At 51.5% G+C, this 15,849-nt stretch overlaps 5 protein-coding genes across 5 annotated transcripts; 2 read left to right on the plus strand and 3 right to left on the minus strand.

Annotated features, from left to right (window-relative positions):
- Positions 1-1,510: 1,510 nt before the first annotated feature.
- J4E88_009076 (uncharacterized protein) lies at positions 1,511-2,530 on the plus strand (the record flags this gene model as incomplete). Its single annotated transcript, XM_049402681.1, has 1 exon — positions 1,511-2,530. One exon carries the CDS (start codon positions 1,511-1,513, stop codon positions 2,528-2,530), a length of 1,020 nt encoding a protein of 339 aa, XP_049251536.1.
- Positions 2,531-5,581: 3,051 nt separating this feature from the next.
- J4E88_009077 (uncharacterized protein) lies at positions 5,582-7,120 on the minus strand (the record flags this gene model as incomplete). The annotated part of the gene is made up of 1 exon (XM_049402682.1): positions 5,582-7,120. The coding sequence occupies one exon, from the start codon at positions 7,118-7,120 to the stop codon at positions 5,582-5,584; it is 1,539 nt and encodes a 512-aa protein (XP_049251537.1).
- Positions 7,121-9,151: 2,031 nt separating this feature from the next.
- Positions 9,152-10,961, minus strand: J4E88_009078 (uncharacterized protein; the record flags this gene model as incomplete). Its single annotated transcript, XM_049402683.1, has 3 exons — positions 9,152-10,095; positions 10,161-10,862; positions 10,925-10,961. 3 exons carry the CDS (start codon positions 10,959-10,961, stop codon positions 9,152-9,154), a joined length of 1,683 nt encoding a protein of 560 aa, XP_049251538.1.
- A 531-nt stretch (positions 10,962-11,492) lies between these two features.
- J4E88_009079 (uncharacterized protein) lies at positions 11,493-12,479 on the plus strand (the record flags this gene model as incomplete). Its single annotated transcript, XM_049402684.1, has 1 exon — positions 11,493-12,479. One exon carries the CDS (start codon positions 11,493-11,495, stop codon positions 12,477-12,479), a length of 987 nt encoding a protein of 328 aa, XP_049251539.1.
- Positions 12,480-12,549: 70 nt separating this feature from the next.
- Positions 12,550-14,568, minus strand: J4E88_009080 (uncharacterized protein; the record flags this gene model as incomplete). Its single annotated transcript, XM_049402685.1, has 3 exons — positions 12,550-13,022; positions 13,081-13,686; positions 13,734-14,568. 3 exons carry the CDS (start codon positions 14,566-14,568, stop codon positions 12,550-12,552), a joined length of 1,914 nt encoding a protein of 637 aa, XP_049251540.1.
- Positions 14,569-15,849: the final 1,281 nt, after the last annotated feature.

Raw genomic sequence — 15,849 nt, forward strand, 5'->3', positions numbered from 1 at the left:
ACTTTCGGGTTGATACAGATGCCCACATTTTTAGACTTTACAGCGATGCTGGGGTATATCATGTAAAGCTACTTAGGGCAACGAATGGGATTACGCATTTTGGCTATCATCGTGGAGGGCCTGAATTGATCAAGAGGCCCCTCCTATAGGTTGCGGTACTGTTCAGCGAAGAGATCTAGGCAAGACGTGAGCTCACTGTGAGCAAGCGGCGTCGAGATGCATGCCAACGAGTGAGGATGTGAGGATAGTGAAGGAAGCGGGATTTGATTGTGATTGGCACATGGAGCTAAGGCGCGATGATGCAAGGTGTGCAAGGTTGGGGCGGGGTCTGATCGGATTTCAAAGCAAAAAGATGGGATTTCGCAATTTTCCCATGTTGGGCAGCCAACTTTTCGATGCGCCACTCTGCAACCCTGTCTGTAGGACCGGGCGGCGAAACTCGTCTGGGCCAACAGGCTTGCACTTTGTGATCGACAGAATACATGGGTTGTGGAGCATCGTGGCCTGCCGTTATCGTGCGCTACGGTCTGGGCTGATTCCAGCTGTCTACCGCTGTGCCTTGGTACACACTAGCACCGTTGCGGGAGCATTTGCGTTGGAGGCGACAATGGTGACGAATGCACTTTGGAACAGAGGAGCAACGGCAGATGTACAAGCAGTACTCCTACTCGGAGACAGCTATCGTCGAATGTAGATGTGATGGAGCAGGATGCAGAGCCGTCGGTGATTGGGTGGGATCATGTTTCCAGGTGATTGCCGTGAACGGTCCCATGTGGAGCTATAGCGTGACGGTTGGCCCAGCTCTCAGCCCGGACGTGTTCCGCGGAGCGAGCCGTTACAACGTCATAGGCCTCGCTCCACTCTCGCATGGCGGAGACCGCTCGGAGTAGCGCAAACGAGGTTCGCAGCCAATCTAAGGCGGCGAAAGCTGTCTACCATTGTGTCGAGCTAGGTGCCTGGTCAGTAGTTTGGGCTGAGAAAACTGGGATGGCTAAACAAGTGGACTGTCCCGCCTTGGTCATGGCGGAACTGCAAAAGCGCATGTTGTAAAGACGCAAATTCGGACGGGCTCCAGTAGTGGCAGCAGCTGGCAGGGCGCGGCAGGCCATCGCGATCGAGCATAACAGACGCTAGAGGCCGAGATTCTCGAGCTGGCGTGCGGGCTAGGTAGCGATTGCCTCTTCATCGTCGATCGGGAAGGCGCACTACGTAACGCACAGCAGAACCCACCAATCGCACGGTCCCCAGGCCTGCCCCTGCTCGTTTGAATCGCTTTCCTCAGTTCCGCATGCTGCCAAAGCCCCCATTGTTTGAAATCCCATGCCAGGCGATCTTTGCTCCCGCGGCTCTCTTCCTTCTTCCCTCACAACTGCCCTGGCCCGCTGCTTCTTGCCTTGATCACATAAGCTCTGTCGGACCCTCCTGCCCATATAAGGAACCTCCCGCCTCAGGCCTGCGCACCATACCTTCAGTGCCCCCACCACACCAACAACAAACAACGTCGTCCACCATGACAGCAATCCAACAGCAACCACAGTTTGAGTGGGCTGGCGACGCTTTCACAGCCATGAACAGCCTCAATGGCCCCTCCCAGCAGGACAAGTGGGCAAACGCCTTCAGCAATCCCACCTCAATGCCTCCCCAGCAAGCCTTCTCCATTCCACCCTCGCTGCTTACACATGCCACCATGGAGCGCTACGGCCAAGTCACCCCGCCTGAGGAGCCCTCACCAGCACGCGCCCCTCGGGACGCTCGGAACGAGCGCGAGACGTCCATTCCTGTCGAGCAACTCCGCAACGAGACTGTCTTTTGGCCCAAGCAGGAAGCCTCTCCTCAGATGCCGCCTGCAAAGCGACGACGCACCAGCCGCCAGGACTCGGCCAATCAAGACGCGGTTGCCGGCTCTCTGCCTAGCGTCCCCGTTGTGCAACAACAGGATAACGCCGACGGCAACCCTCAGCCGCCGAAGCGCAAGCGGGGCAGGCCCAAGTCGCAGCCACAGATGGTCGAGGCCTACACTGCAGACGGCTACCCTTTCCAAGTATCGTCCGCTCGCCAGACGCACCTCGAGAAGAACCGTGTAGCTGCCCACAAGTGCAGGCAGCGCAAGAAGGAGTACATCGGCAGCCTCGAGGGACGCGCTCGCGAATTCTCCGCAAAGAACAAGATGCTCAAGGAGAACGTTGCGCTTTTACGCGAAGAAGTCCTCGACCTGAAGAATGAAGTTCTGCGCCACGCTGGCTGCGGCTTCTGGGCTGTCGACGAGTATCTAGCGCGGTGCGCTGGCGGCCTTCTCGGCATGGACGCCCCTGCACCTGGTATGCCTGGCCACCACGCAACACCACGACATAGCCACAGCAACCAGAGCCCCCATATGCAGAACTCCAATGTGCAGAGCCCCGGTTTCTCCAACCAACACGCACGACAGCCGAGCATGGTTTCCATGAGCTCCGCCGATGTCGACGATTTCCATGGGCTCGAGCTCCTCAAGGACTTTACCGACGAAGACATGGACGACATGGAGGCTTAGGAAGCCAACTTGCACATTCTCGCCACCAAGGCTTTCCAGTATTGATGCATTTGACATCGCTCTGCCTTGACCTTTGATATGCAATGTGGGCTGCTGGCTTGTCACTGTTCTTCACTTCTTCCAACGATTTCACGATACCCCTGGGCTTTGCCTTTCTCTGGGCAACCAAAAGCTTCTTTTCTTTTTCTACATTGCTACAATGACCAGCTTGCCTGATATTGCCTGCTGCAGTGGCCACGATTTCGACGACATGGCGTTTGAGCGGTTGATGGGATTGGTGTCCCATCGCGTACGAGTGTACTGCCTAGATTCTACAAAGTATAAAAACGGAAAGGCGATTACTGCATATCTTCTTCAGGTAGTCATTTCGATATGAATGAGCATATTCAGCAACACAATGACCTCTCCCCAGTGATCCACCGTACTCTCATTCCGTTCAGCTCAATCGATCCAGGTTCCGATAACGCGGACCCTGCTACTCCACGGACGTCGTTGGGATCGCGCCTCGCTTACCGACTTTGTCTAGCAATCCCCACATCCTGTCACACGTCAGTCAGCCCCAGACGGGTATCACACAGCATGCGATACTCTCATTGGCCCACGGAAAGAATGCCCGGATTGAAGCTATCTTGGTCCCGAGGTATAGGACAACTGTTTAACACCCGCGGAATTCAACAGTTCGCACGCCAAAATAGCGTTTCTGCCGGCCATCACGATTGATACGAATAGCCTCCCACATGACAATTCGGCCCTTCTTAACGGCGCGGTCTTCCCCGCCGTAGGACTGTCCAGAAACAGACATACAAGCAGCTAGCATAGCAGTGATGCGCTTACAGCTACCCATTCCAGGTACGCGGTGGGTCAACTCGCTACTCTGGCCCCATCAGTGACGTTCGAAGCCGAGCACGCTAGATCTTCAGCTCGCGTAGAGTTTTGATGGTTTACCACACCTAGGATGCTATGATGTGCTGAACTATGAGCCGTATGTCATACTTGCCAGGGAATAAGACCCACTGCTGCAGATGTGGTTCGGAGCAGAGCACCTGAGTAGGATACGACAGGTGTGTGCACAGATAGGCAAGTCTGTATGCCTTCGTACGCGTCTCTGCAGTAGCATTCCCGGAAATTGCCTGCGTAATCTTGCATAGCAGGAATGATTATACATATTCCGAGCAGCATGACGAAGCTCCAACATTCTTCCTTCGCGAGCTTCACAAGTTTTCTGTACCTTCATTAGCTACGGACGAGTTTGCCTATCGCGTAGCATACGACACCCTGTTCATGCGAGGTGAAGATCCGGGTTCCTCCATCCTTTCTCCCCCCGGTTAGCGTACTCAGAATTCCGCATCTTTCACCCTTGACACCGTCGTCTCCAGCTGACGACGGGGTCCCGTTATTGCGTCATATCAGCCGATTCTACCGCGCCTAAGTTGCGTTGCTGCTTCCCCCTCTCAGGGATCCGAGTCTTGGCCAATAAAGGGCGTAGTAGACTGACGGAAGATTTTGCCGCGAAGACGCCTCGCTTGATTAGTATACGTGAGGGATTGTGAAGTAATGGGACGGGACAGGATACTGCAGATAAGCGAATCGAAGTAGATTCCTCCTTCGATCATTTCTTGGGAGGCAGGGAGTATGAGCCTGTGTCGTAAGCCTCATTGCGAAGCCATTACTTGTCGTCTCTTGACGTCTCCGCGACCCCGCACGACGACAACGAAATTCCCTCCTCGACAGTGACGACCTTGCATTGACTACCCCTTGTCGTACTTCAGTAAGCATGTCTGTCGCTTTACATGTGTACGCGAAGTGATCGTCTACAAAAGGTAACCCATCTCCCATTGGCCAGGGAGCACTTTTCCGGCGCGGCCTCGGACAGGCCGTCCAGGGCCTCCACTATCCCACGAGGCATGCAGCTTGCAGGCAAGAAATCTCAATTCGGTTCTTCTTACGTATATTCGCCTCCGCAACAGGAATCTCGCATGGAGGTATCTCGGTAGATAGCAGATGAAGATGAGCATCCGTAACCCGCAGGTGGATACATCGAGTGAGTGGAGATACATAAACGTCACAAGGCTGAAGGGACCCCACACAACACCAGATTCTTCTCTGCCTCCAAGCAAGGAAGGGGAGGCGACTTTCACCGTTGAATGCCAATCTCACAGTTCTCTGGGGAAAGCGCCAACGGGCTGCGCGGTGGCGAAACGGTCGGTACGTGGTTACTTGTTCTGGAAGGGAACGTTGGAACGATTCGAAGCGGGCTCTTGGGCCGTGGGCCATAGGATCATGGCTGACATTGCGCTTGGGTGCTGTACCCGCACTTTGTGAATTGCTGGGATAAGTTCTTTTACTGTTGTAAATGGTAGATCTACTGTACATCAAGTGCTTTCATGTAGACTCGTCTGGGCAGTGCAAAGTTGCATTCGTCGCGCAAGCAGTGCGATCCTGACAAAGTGCTAGTTTGTCCATGTTGGTATCAGAACGGGCTGGAATAGACGCAGTAGTAGTAGTAGTCCATGTTAGTACCTAGGTATCTTTGACATCCCTCTACGTCTCGATTCCACACACGACATGGAAACTACACTGCCACGCTCGTACCAGATCCAGATACTGGCTACACAAAAAGGCTGGGCTCATGCTTCAGAGCAGGCTGATTCCACCCAACTCCTCTCTCTACTCTGTTTCTCCGCGCACACACACGCTCTTGTACTGCATATACAGTAGCGTACATTCCATCTAGACCACGACCGCCAGCACTCTAGCCGGCGTCCAATAGCTCCTACCAGAGAAAAGCAAGTGCGCGTGAAGCAAAAACGTCCACATGGAGCAACTTGTTGGCAAAGTGTTGATGGCAGTGGAGACTTTGCCCGGTGCGATACAGACGTGTCCGTGAGAACGGCGGTTATGGCTAGCGGGTCCGGGGGTGTAGTGGTACCTGTTTGACTCGTTTCGTAAGATTATGTGCTGTAGAAGGTGACGCTGGCGTCCACATAGATGGGCATGATTGAATGAGATGTCGTTCGTACGGGATGGTTGCTTTCGTGACATGTATAGAATCTACTGGGTCAAAGGCGTCTTGAAAACTAGCGCGACATGGTCGTCACCCGCCGTGACGACTGTCTCGCCATCTCCTTGTACAAAGGCCATGATACCTCCTCCTTCACCACCTCCCCGGTGTCCTTTCCACTCGCCTACAAGGCCCTTTCCAGCTGCAGCCGTTCCACCTCGTGCATCCCATCGCTTCAAAACACCGTCGTATCCCACACTGGTCAATAGCCAACCTCCGGGGCCTTCCTTGGCGACGAAGTCGAGCTTAACGACAGCTTGTGGTGACTCGTCATCGGCGTGTGCGTCTTCTATCCGCCTTCGGACGGCGAAGCGGTGTGCGGTGTCGAAGAGGGTGATGGAGCCGTCGACGTTGCCGGCGGCCATGAGAGTGAGTGGTGCAGAGGAGAAGCTCATGCACTCGACGTTGTCGCTTCCGGCTTGGAGACTTGCCAAGATCTGTCCGGCTTGACCAGCTGACGAAGCTCCGCCTTTGGCGCCAGCCTGCTTGCCTCCTCCAGCCTTGTTCTTTGCGCCTCCGCCGCTCGATGATGTAGATGCTTGCGCGGGCGCAGCGAGAGAAAGACGGGGGAGTCCGACGATGCGGATTTGACCTTCGGGGCCACCGACTGCGACGAAAGCGCCCGAGGGCGGGATGCCGACTGAGTATAGTCCGCCCTCAACGCGGAAGCGCTCGTCCAGACCTGTCAGGCCTACCACGGCCTGCGAATCGGTAGTCGCTGTGAGACCTTGTGATGCGGCATCGCCGAATACATCCCACACGTATAGACTCGAGTCTTCGGAGATGGTAGCGAGGAGCGAGCCGTCGGGCGACCATGTGCCGGCAGTGCAGGTCTCGGTGTGGAGGTAGTATGCTTGTAGGACCTGTAGCTCGTTGTTCTTCTCTGTGCTGATCTGGTACACCCACACTGAACCATCGTTGGCTCCGAGCGCGACGACGTTGGGGTGGTCGGGCGACGGGTTGGGGATGACCCAGTTGATCTCCTCGACCTCCTGTGCCTCTGCCAGGAACTTCCACTTCTTGCCGTCGGGGACGCCCTGCCAGACGCGCAATTTTCCGTCCAAGCCAGCTGTCGCGACGAATTGTCCCTTTGGCTGGGTGAATGTGATGGCGTTGACCGAGTCCTTGTGTCCGTCGAGTGTGAAGATGCTCTTCAGGCCCTCGCGCTCGGTGGGCTGTCCGTCGCTGCTCGGTTGCGCCGCTGCGGCTGAAGACGCGTCGATGATGTAGCCGACATCGTCGCCGCCTCCTGTCGCGATGATTTCGTGGTGTACGGGGTGTTGCGCTATGCAGAAGATGCTGTCCTTGTGCTCGTCGAAATGCGCGACCGAGTCGTTTTGGAGGTTGATCTCCATTTCCATCTCTTGGCGGCCCTCGTCACCCTCGTCGTCTGAGTCCATGGGCACGTCGCCATCGTCCTCCACAATCTCTTCCGCCTCCTCGGCGTCTAGAGTGTTGTCCACATCATGTACGTCGATATCGTCCTCGTCGTGCTGGGGCTGGTTGGGCGTGGGGTTCGTAATGGCCATGTTGTTGGCTTTTTGATTCGATTTCTGAAATGTGAGAGAGATCTGGGTACAGGAAAGCGCGCACTGCTGTTTGCGCGAAGTTATACGACGGGGCGCAGTATTTTGCTTAGAAATGTAAAATTGCGCCTTCTTCGAGTAACTTTTCTGATCCAAGACCCTGTCGGAGGGGCACAAACGCCGACCCCACCACGCCTTCACACGTCATTTGTCATCTACAACAAAAGCCGTGGGAACTGGTATCATACACACTCAGACTCCGAGAGCTAATCATCATAGTGGCCAATGACAGGTTAGAAACGATGCTGTAGGGTTTTCGCGAAGCCTCCTGAGACTGGCGACAAAGCCAAAATGATGCCCAAACCAATCCATCCCAATCGCCATTATTGCTAGCAATACGTACGTCCGCTCACGGAAGCCTCCCAAAAAGATATGCGAAACGTTCATCCGACTCGGCTGTTGCCATTCGCAGGCTTGTACACCTAGCTTCTTGGTAGTGTTGTAATAGTTCTTCCCCACGAGTTGCGTCATGTGCGAAGATTCCGCTATACAAATCTCGATCCTGCGGCGGCCCTGAAAGGATCCTGGAAGATAGTCCCCGACCCAAGCTTCGGTCGTTGAGGCTTGTGTTGACCGAAGAACTGATACCTGGCTGGTTGCTAGCAGCTGCTCCGCTTTCCTCATCTCCGTTGACATGCTGCTGGGTATTTGCATCGTCGTCACCGTAGAGCAGGTCATGCTCACTCACGTGGCTATCACTAGCGACGACCGCGCTTGAGATCGAGTACACCCCGTAACAAAAAACCAGTCCTACAATGTACGTGATGAACACAGCGCAACTTCCGTTTTTTCCAGCCTCCGCGTCTAAGTCCTTTGTCCAGGTAAATCCGAGATACACGGCAAACCCGACGAGCAAGCAGTTGAGCGACGCCGACATCAGCATATTGGGAGCAGAGACTGTTAGGGCGGCGGCAACAGAGGGTAGATCGGGATGTTCAGACGGAGATTTAGGAGTTTGACAGGCGGTTATGCCCTTGGAACGATTCTTGCCGCAGATCCAGGTCTTCATCTGGTCAATTCGCAGACAGCGTCCCAGGGTACGATATTGCCTCGTGGCATAGTAGACAGCCATAATGGCTGAGACCAAACTGAAAGTGAAGAACGCTCGCGCAACCCAATGAGTCTTGCTGAGTTCATCCAATGAAAGTGCAGTGATGGCGATCTGGGCGATGATGGTTCCCTGATGTTGGATCAGCCGCGCAAGACGTGTAAAATGAGCTGAACAAACTTACTGCAACTGCTATGATGTTGCTGTCCTCTTGTGCCGACTTCTTGTAATTTGTAACATCTCCATCATCGATGCTGCGCACGACCTGCAACTGGATTTGCCATACCTCCCGACTGGCGAAGCACCAAAGCGCTATCCCAGTAAGACCGTAGTGTTCGATGAAGAAACTTATACGAGAAGCTTTGTGTTTTGCGCTACGTGCAAGAGGACGGACGACATCATAACGGCGTCTTCGGAATGTTACAGCCGCGCCTACGATGCCGATCAGCGCGACGACGAGCCCGAGGACGGTCAATACGATGTTTGCTGTCGACTCCAGCATGTCTAAATGACGACCGTAGGTACAGTTGGCGTGTAGATAAAAGTGCCGAATGTCAATATACTTGTAAGTAGGCCAGGATGCTACGAGCACTTGAGTAGGAGAAATGTGATGATCAATACCGTATCAACGCCTGGGAAATATCTCTGAAGCTTAGACCCCTACGATGCGCTGTCGGTCGGAACCCAGCCCCATCATGTGTGTGAGATGTGGTGGCGCAGTCCCAGCCCAGTCTCATCAGCCATTCAGAGCCTACCATGAATGCAGCCTCCTCACCGGAAGGCCTCTCATATCTCAATGAAGACATTTTGAGCCGGAAAAAGAGCGACCACAGGCTGTAGTTGTTCATCACCGAGTTTGCTGTTGCCTGCATGTACGTACTGTCGCTTAAGCTTTTCTGAATGTGGTGACCAATAGCATCACTGATCTACAGCCTCGCCCTGGCCTCATCCTTCACAACAAGCCCAAACTTCCCACTCTTCTCCTTGTCCCTTAGCATTCTCCTCAGAATCTTTCCGGAAGGGCTCTTCGGGATCTCATTGATGAACTCCACTTCCTTGACCCACTTGTACCTGACCTTCTTCTCCTTGACATACTCGATGATGTCTTTCCCTGCTGCAGTACTCTCTTCCGTTCCCGGCTTCAAAACAACGTATGCTTTCGGTAGCTCACCAGAGTAATCGTCCTTCACGCTCATCACTGCGACATCTTCGACCTTCGGATGGCCTAGAAGCAAGTCTTCGAGTTCGGCCGGCGCAACACCAATACCCTTGACCTTAATGAGTTCCTTGATCCGATCGGAGATGTGAATCATGCCTTCATCATCGATAGAACCGCGATCACCGGTATGGAGGAAGCCGTCCGCATCGAAAGTGTCGCGAGTAGCTTTCTCATTGTTGAGGTAGCCCATGACGACTTGTGGCCCACGAGCGAGAACTTCGCCATCTTCTCCAACGTCGCCTTCCGTGCCATCGTCTTTGATGATCTTTACTTCGGTCGAAGCTACGATGGCACCACCCGAGTGAGCGTACTTATATGAGAACTTTGAAGGTGGATGTGCAGTAATGCACGAACATGACTCTGTCATCCCATATCCTTGCTTAAAACCGGTGTTGGGAAACTTCTTTTGAAGCTGCTGTATAATCTCTTCCGAAAGTGGAGCAGCACCCGACGAAAAGCGTGTGACATGGCTGAGGTCGTACTTGTCGACCAATGGGTCGCGTACGAGTCGAATGAGAATCGGTGGCACCAGTAGAAGCTCGCTAAGCTTGTACTCAACAATCACATCCAGCATCTTCTCCATCGTGAACTGTGGGAGCATGACGACCTCGGCGTTGAGTAAGACAGGTAGATGCATCTGATGGACCAGACCTAAAGATGTGTGTACGAAGTCAGCGTTTGTCTCACATGCAATTCGTACATAGTTGATTACTAACCGGTAATATGGAACAGCGGCAGTACGGCCATGATCTTTTTCTGGGTTTCAGGCGTGATCTGCTGTACCTGAAGACATTGCGCTATGACATTCTGGTGACCGATCATCACAGCCTTTGGCAATCCAGTCGTTCCAGAGGAGAAAGACAGGAAACCGCAAACGTCCTTGTTCTTCTTGCCAGGAGGTAGCTTGAATGCGGAGGTCTGCCCGGAGTCGCCATACGACTCTCCCATACGAATTAGATCCTGAACGGTGGTGTATCCAGGTAACTCGCCCTCCAGTAGGAACACGTTGGACTGCGGTAGGCCTGCAGCCTTTGCGCTCGCAGCTGCAATGTCCATACTACCGGCTGTAGTCATCAAGAACTTTGCGTCCGCGGTCTTCAGCGCGAATGTCATCTCTTCAACGTTGTATGCCGGACTGGCCCCGCTGATCTTCGCTCCTACGCGAAGTCCAGCAAACATCGCTACCGGGTACCAGACAGTATTTTGACTGAACAGCGCCACTGTCTCGCCTTCCTTGAGGCCATATTCCTTGACCAGCGCGGTGGAGATGTATGTGGAGTACTTCTTCACATCGGCCCAGTTAACACGCTCCTTCGTGATCGCGTTTTGGAATCCAGCTAGTTCGTTCGGTGGATATTTGTTGATAGGCGAGTAGGTGGAGTCAAAGAGCCAGTCCCAGTCCGTCAATTCGGTTGGTACTACAACGGTCAGCATCAACGATAGTGCACTGGCATGGTAGATTCGACTTTTGACAACTTACGATCGATGGGCGGTTGCCTGGACTTGAAGATCGCCATCTTAACTCAATTGACTCAGCAACGGATCGCAAACGACACGCGACTTATAACCGGATAAACAGATGCGAGGAAAGCAGCGCTGTAGAGTCGTAGTGAAAAGTGCAGTACAAAAGGTGACGGGTCAAGAAGCGAGTGACCATCACATGGGCCGCCTCCATGCCTTCTAATAGGCGACTGCCACCATTCTTCCTCGGCGCGCTCATCTCCATCGGATTCGCACTGCTCGAGTCGTTCGTGGAGCGGGGATAAGGTACAAGGCGGGGTTGAGCAGCTACCCTGTCATCCGGAAGCGGTTAAGATCGGCGCTCCTTCTGACGTTATTTCGGGTAACATCCGAGCCAGGGTGTGTAAGAGCCGCTTCATTGCCACACACCAGATCATCTTGTTACGAGGTTTGAGTGGAACTTCAAAATCATTAGTAAACAGAATTCCGATATAAGGAGGCCCATTTCCAGATAGCTACCGCGACTTCCAAGCCTCTCATCACGACTAGCCGAACCGACCTCGGAATCCACCATCTCCACAACCAACATGTCCAACGCAGGAGACTCGCAACAAGACCCCATTTTGAAAGTAGAAAGCAACAAAGACCTCAGAATCACTCTCATCGGCACCGGAACCATTGGCCTATCTTTCGCCGCCTTCCACCTATCACACCTCCTCGGCCCTTCCCAACTCACCATCTATGATACCCGACCAGATGTCGACCAATACGTCGAAGAAAACCTACCAAAATTCTTCGCAGAAGAACCTGCAGCAGCGGCTATCTCCAACATTCGCATCGCCAAATCCCTCGAAGCAGCTGTAGAAGACGCGCACATCATCCAAGAATCTGGTCCGGAGAACCTGGCCTTCAAGAAAGAACTATGGGCGAACGTGGAGAAGCACGCACCAGAACACTCGCTGTTCTGGAGTAGTACATCTGGTATTCCGGCGTCGCAGCAAGCGCAAGACATGCAGGACAAGTCGAGGTTATTGGTCGTGCATCCGTATAACCCGCCGCATATCATGCCGTTGCTGGAACTAGTACCGTCGCCGGATACCTCGGAGGAAGTCATCAAACGGACGCAGGAGTTCTGGAAGGGTCGTGGGAGAATACCGATACATATTAAGAAAGAGACGACTGGCTTTGTGGCGAACAGGCTGGCATTTGCGCTGTTGCGCGAGGCTGTTCATCTCGTGGACGAGGGCGTTGTTTCGGTGGAGGAGTTGGATAGTATTGTAGAGAGTAGTATGGGACCGCGATGGGCAGTCGCTGGGCCGTTTAAGAGCTATCATGCTGGCGGTGGACCGGCGGGGTTAGAAGGCTTCTTTAAGAATATTGGGGGTACGGTGCAAGATTGTTGGCAGGATGCGGGGAAGCCAAATGTTGGAGACGGATGGGAAAAGAACATTTTCAAGCAATCGCAGGATGCGTACGGTACTGTAGATGTCGGTGAGCGCGATAGGTTGACGCGAAGAGTATTAGAAGTGTTGAAGGCAGAGAGAAGCAAAGGCGCACAAGCCTCAGAGAATTGAATGCGTCCAAGACTAAGCAACCAATGTATTGTTGGAAAGAGAGCTGAGAGTCGACGTCATAATAGTACATCTAAACGATAAGGTACAAGCTGGTGATGACACTAGGACCAATGAAGAGACCAAACCAAAACACAATGTTCCCCAACGTATCTCTCCCCTTCATGAACTTCGTCTTGCTGAAAGCTGCCAGCGGCAGCTGCGTCAACTGGAATGTAAACAGATATCCCCTGACCTTCTTAAACAAGCAGAACATGAGAACCTCATGCACAATAGCGCTAAGCAAGAAAGTGAAGAAAGTTGCCTGCATCTTTGATAGATGGAAGAATGAGATCGAGGAGTGATAGACATGTCGAAGCAGGAAGTTGTGGACCGGTCGGTTCCAGTCGCGAGCGTATTGATCGAAGGATACAGAGTTCCACCACGCGCCGTAGAAACCACGGTCGGCAAAACGCGTGACTTCTGCCAATACGTTGAGGAGACATTCCCATATGACGTACCAGCTGAGAAGCTGTTCGAGGAGAAGGGGGAAGAGCATATCGGACACTATAAAGGGAGATCATTAGCGGTGTATTCGACGGTCTCATAGTGATATAGCACTTACCGACCCATGGAAACTCTTTCCATCGCTCATCGAGCGACATGCCAGCCTCTTTGTGTCGCATAGTCTCTACGACTACTGGGTAGATGTATGCTTGCGAGATGATGATCATAATCCAGATGACTCCCAGGGTGGCCGCCGACTTTTCCGCTACATACCACCAGTTGATGCGTTCCTGCCTGGGGTACTCGAGATCGTAGACGAGTGTGGGAAGGCACGCCCACTCTACAAAGTTGTAGAACGTTAAGTTGTTCGGGTAGACGTTATCAGTGGTAGTGCACTTTCCACGAAGCTCTTCATCAAGAATCGTAATCTCGGTGTTGAGCACGCGTCGAAAGGCTTCAATCTGTTCCGAATCCAGCGGGTTCCCGGTTCCAATAGCTTTGCCGATAGATGCAATCTCAGACTCTTCCTTTGATAAATTGGTAGAGTACTTTGGCCCAATGCTTCCCCGACGCGTCAACTGGCCTTGGTCAGATTTCTCAAGACCGGAAGAAGTTAGCGCCTCAGTCGGGGGATCTGTTTGGGTCGGGCCCTCATGCGCTTTGATATCATCGAGCTGACGTAGTTTCTCACGGAGCAGATTGCGTCGTCGATATACTCGCGATACTATTGGTAGTCAGCTCGGGTCTCTTATTTCAGTGCGGATCACATACAATAGCCATTGTAGAAGGAGTAAGCGTGCTGCTTCATCAGCAACACGAAGACGTGGAGAACGATGAACACAGTATGAGTCCAAGGCCAGTCCCGCCAGAAAGTAACCCAGATGATGGTGCAAGTGAAGAAAGTCTGCCACAATGACTGTATGAGCCAGCCTGAGCCGTTCCAAGTCAGATAGTCGTTGACAATGGCCTTGTGCAGGAAGAAGCCAAAGCTGGTGGCTACACACATTGCGACATCAGTCGTCAACATGACGAACAAGTCTTTGTCGATCATCAAGTGCAGAATCTCTGCATCCCCAAATACGGAGCCTTTCGTCCTGTAGTTACCTGCTGCTATTCGCGCGAGTAGCAAAGCCATCGCAATCCAGAAGAGTGTGAAGAATCCATGGAACGGAGAGTGCGCAGCGGACGCGTTTTGGCGGTCGAACGTGGTGAACTGTTGTGTGAAGACAAGATCGCGGGGTTTCCCCTTCGCCTTTCCGTTGAGTTTCTCAGCCTCTCGCCGCAGACCTGACTGAAGGACTTCTTGGAAGACAGGATCTTTAGCAGTGAAGGTGTATTCGCCCTTCTTTCCCGATTGCTCTAAAACGACCTGGATGCTCTTCCTACGGCCTCCGGGTTTCTCGACCACCTGCGTTTCTGAACCACTGTCATCGGACGGTATCGCTGTCGTGCTTCGACTTCGCGAGTCTGCTGCTTGCTCATCGTTTTGGGGACTCAATGCTGTTGCGCCGTCCACATCCAGTGTTTCCGATGCTGCGTTGGCTGTCCACGTGTCGTGACTACCGAGCGCGGGTCGCGTCGACAGTCCCTGCAATACGTGTGCCATTGCTGACTTCTTGGGCACCAGCGGTGTAAATTAGGATTTTTGACTCTGCAGCTTCCTGTCTGTGTCGTCTTCAATAGTCTGCGGTTTGAAGGTTGATACGCGGCAGTCTGAGGATATATACCGGATGTCCGTGGCTGGTAGAGAGACTTGTGGCGTGGGTCCCTTGTAACGGAATCATCGGAACAGGTGGATGTTGCGAGCTCACGGCGAGATGTAAGACGACGGCCGAGCTATGATAAGATGAATCAGAGCAGCTAACCGCCTATCCTCCAAAAGAACAGATGCGCGTGAATAAGACGCGCAGGGAAATGGCTTCCAAAGGTAGCTCTACAAAGTGAATATTTATCTTACTGCGCTACGCCCTTATAGCAATTATAGGTTTTATATATTAGCACTTATTAAGTTTAGCGTCTAAGCTAAAGCACGCTAAAATAATTCTAAGGTCTAAGACTACCTAGATAGCGCCTTTAATACAAGAACATAAGCTTCTTTACATAACTTAAATACTCTATACACTATATTTACTAAATAAATACTTAAGACAAACTAATTTTAGCTATAGATTAAAACCTTATAAGCTATATCTCTTTATACGCTTAAAAGTGCCTTTTCTATATTTTTTTTTATCTCTTTTAGGTCTACTACAAAGAGTATCTAGGTAGTATTCTAGGCTTTAACCTCTTACTAGTTATTACTATTTTATTCTTCTTACTAGCTAGTATAGCTACTAAGCTTAAGGCTTTCTTTAGCCTCTATAAGTATAATATCTATACTATAGTTTAAGTGTATACTATACTTATTTCTCTAGTTCTCTTTAGTAAAAAAGTCTTAATTACTTAATAGATATAGTATATAGCTAGAATATATTAATTTAAAGGTATTCTATTTAGTATAATAATATTAAGTTATACTTACTTCTATTAGCATCTTATATACAAAGAATAAGAGAAGAAATAAACTACTAGTATTACTACTTTTTATTTCTAAGTATATTAGTTACTTATAATAATACTAAAGTACGTAATCTTATCTTTTACTTAGATATAAATATCTAATCTCTATATTATTAAGGTATTTAGTGCTGTATAGATTCGCGCCTATACTATATTACCTATAGGCGTTAGAAAGCTATATATACGCTAATTTACTTACTATAAATAGCTTTTTACGTAGTATATAGCTATAATAAGCTTTATAGCTTTTCTACTTTATTATTATAGTAAATTAAGTTAATAATAGAATAACTAGAATAAGATTATAGAATTATATATAGTAGATAGT

Source organism: Alternaria novae-zelandiae (genome assembly GCF_023758075.1).
Source record: "Alternaria novae-zelandiae strain BMP 2774 chromosome Unknown scaffold_22, whole genome shotgun sequence".
Lineage (NCBI taxonomy): Eukaryota > Fungi > Ascomycota > Dothideomycetes > Pleosporales > Pleosporaceae > Alternaria > Alternaria novae-zelandiae.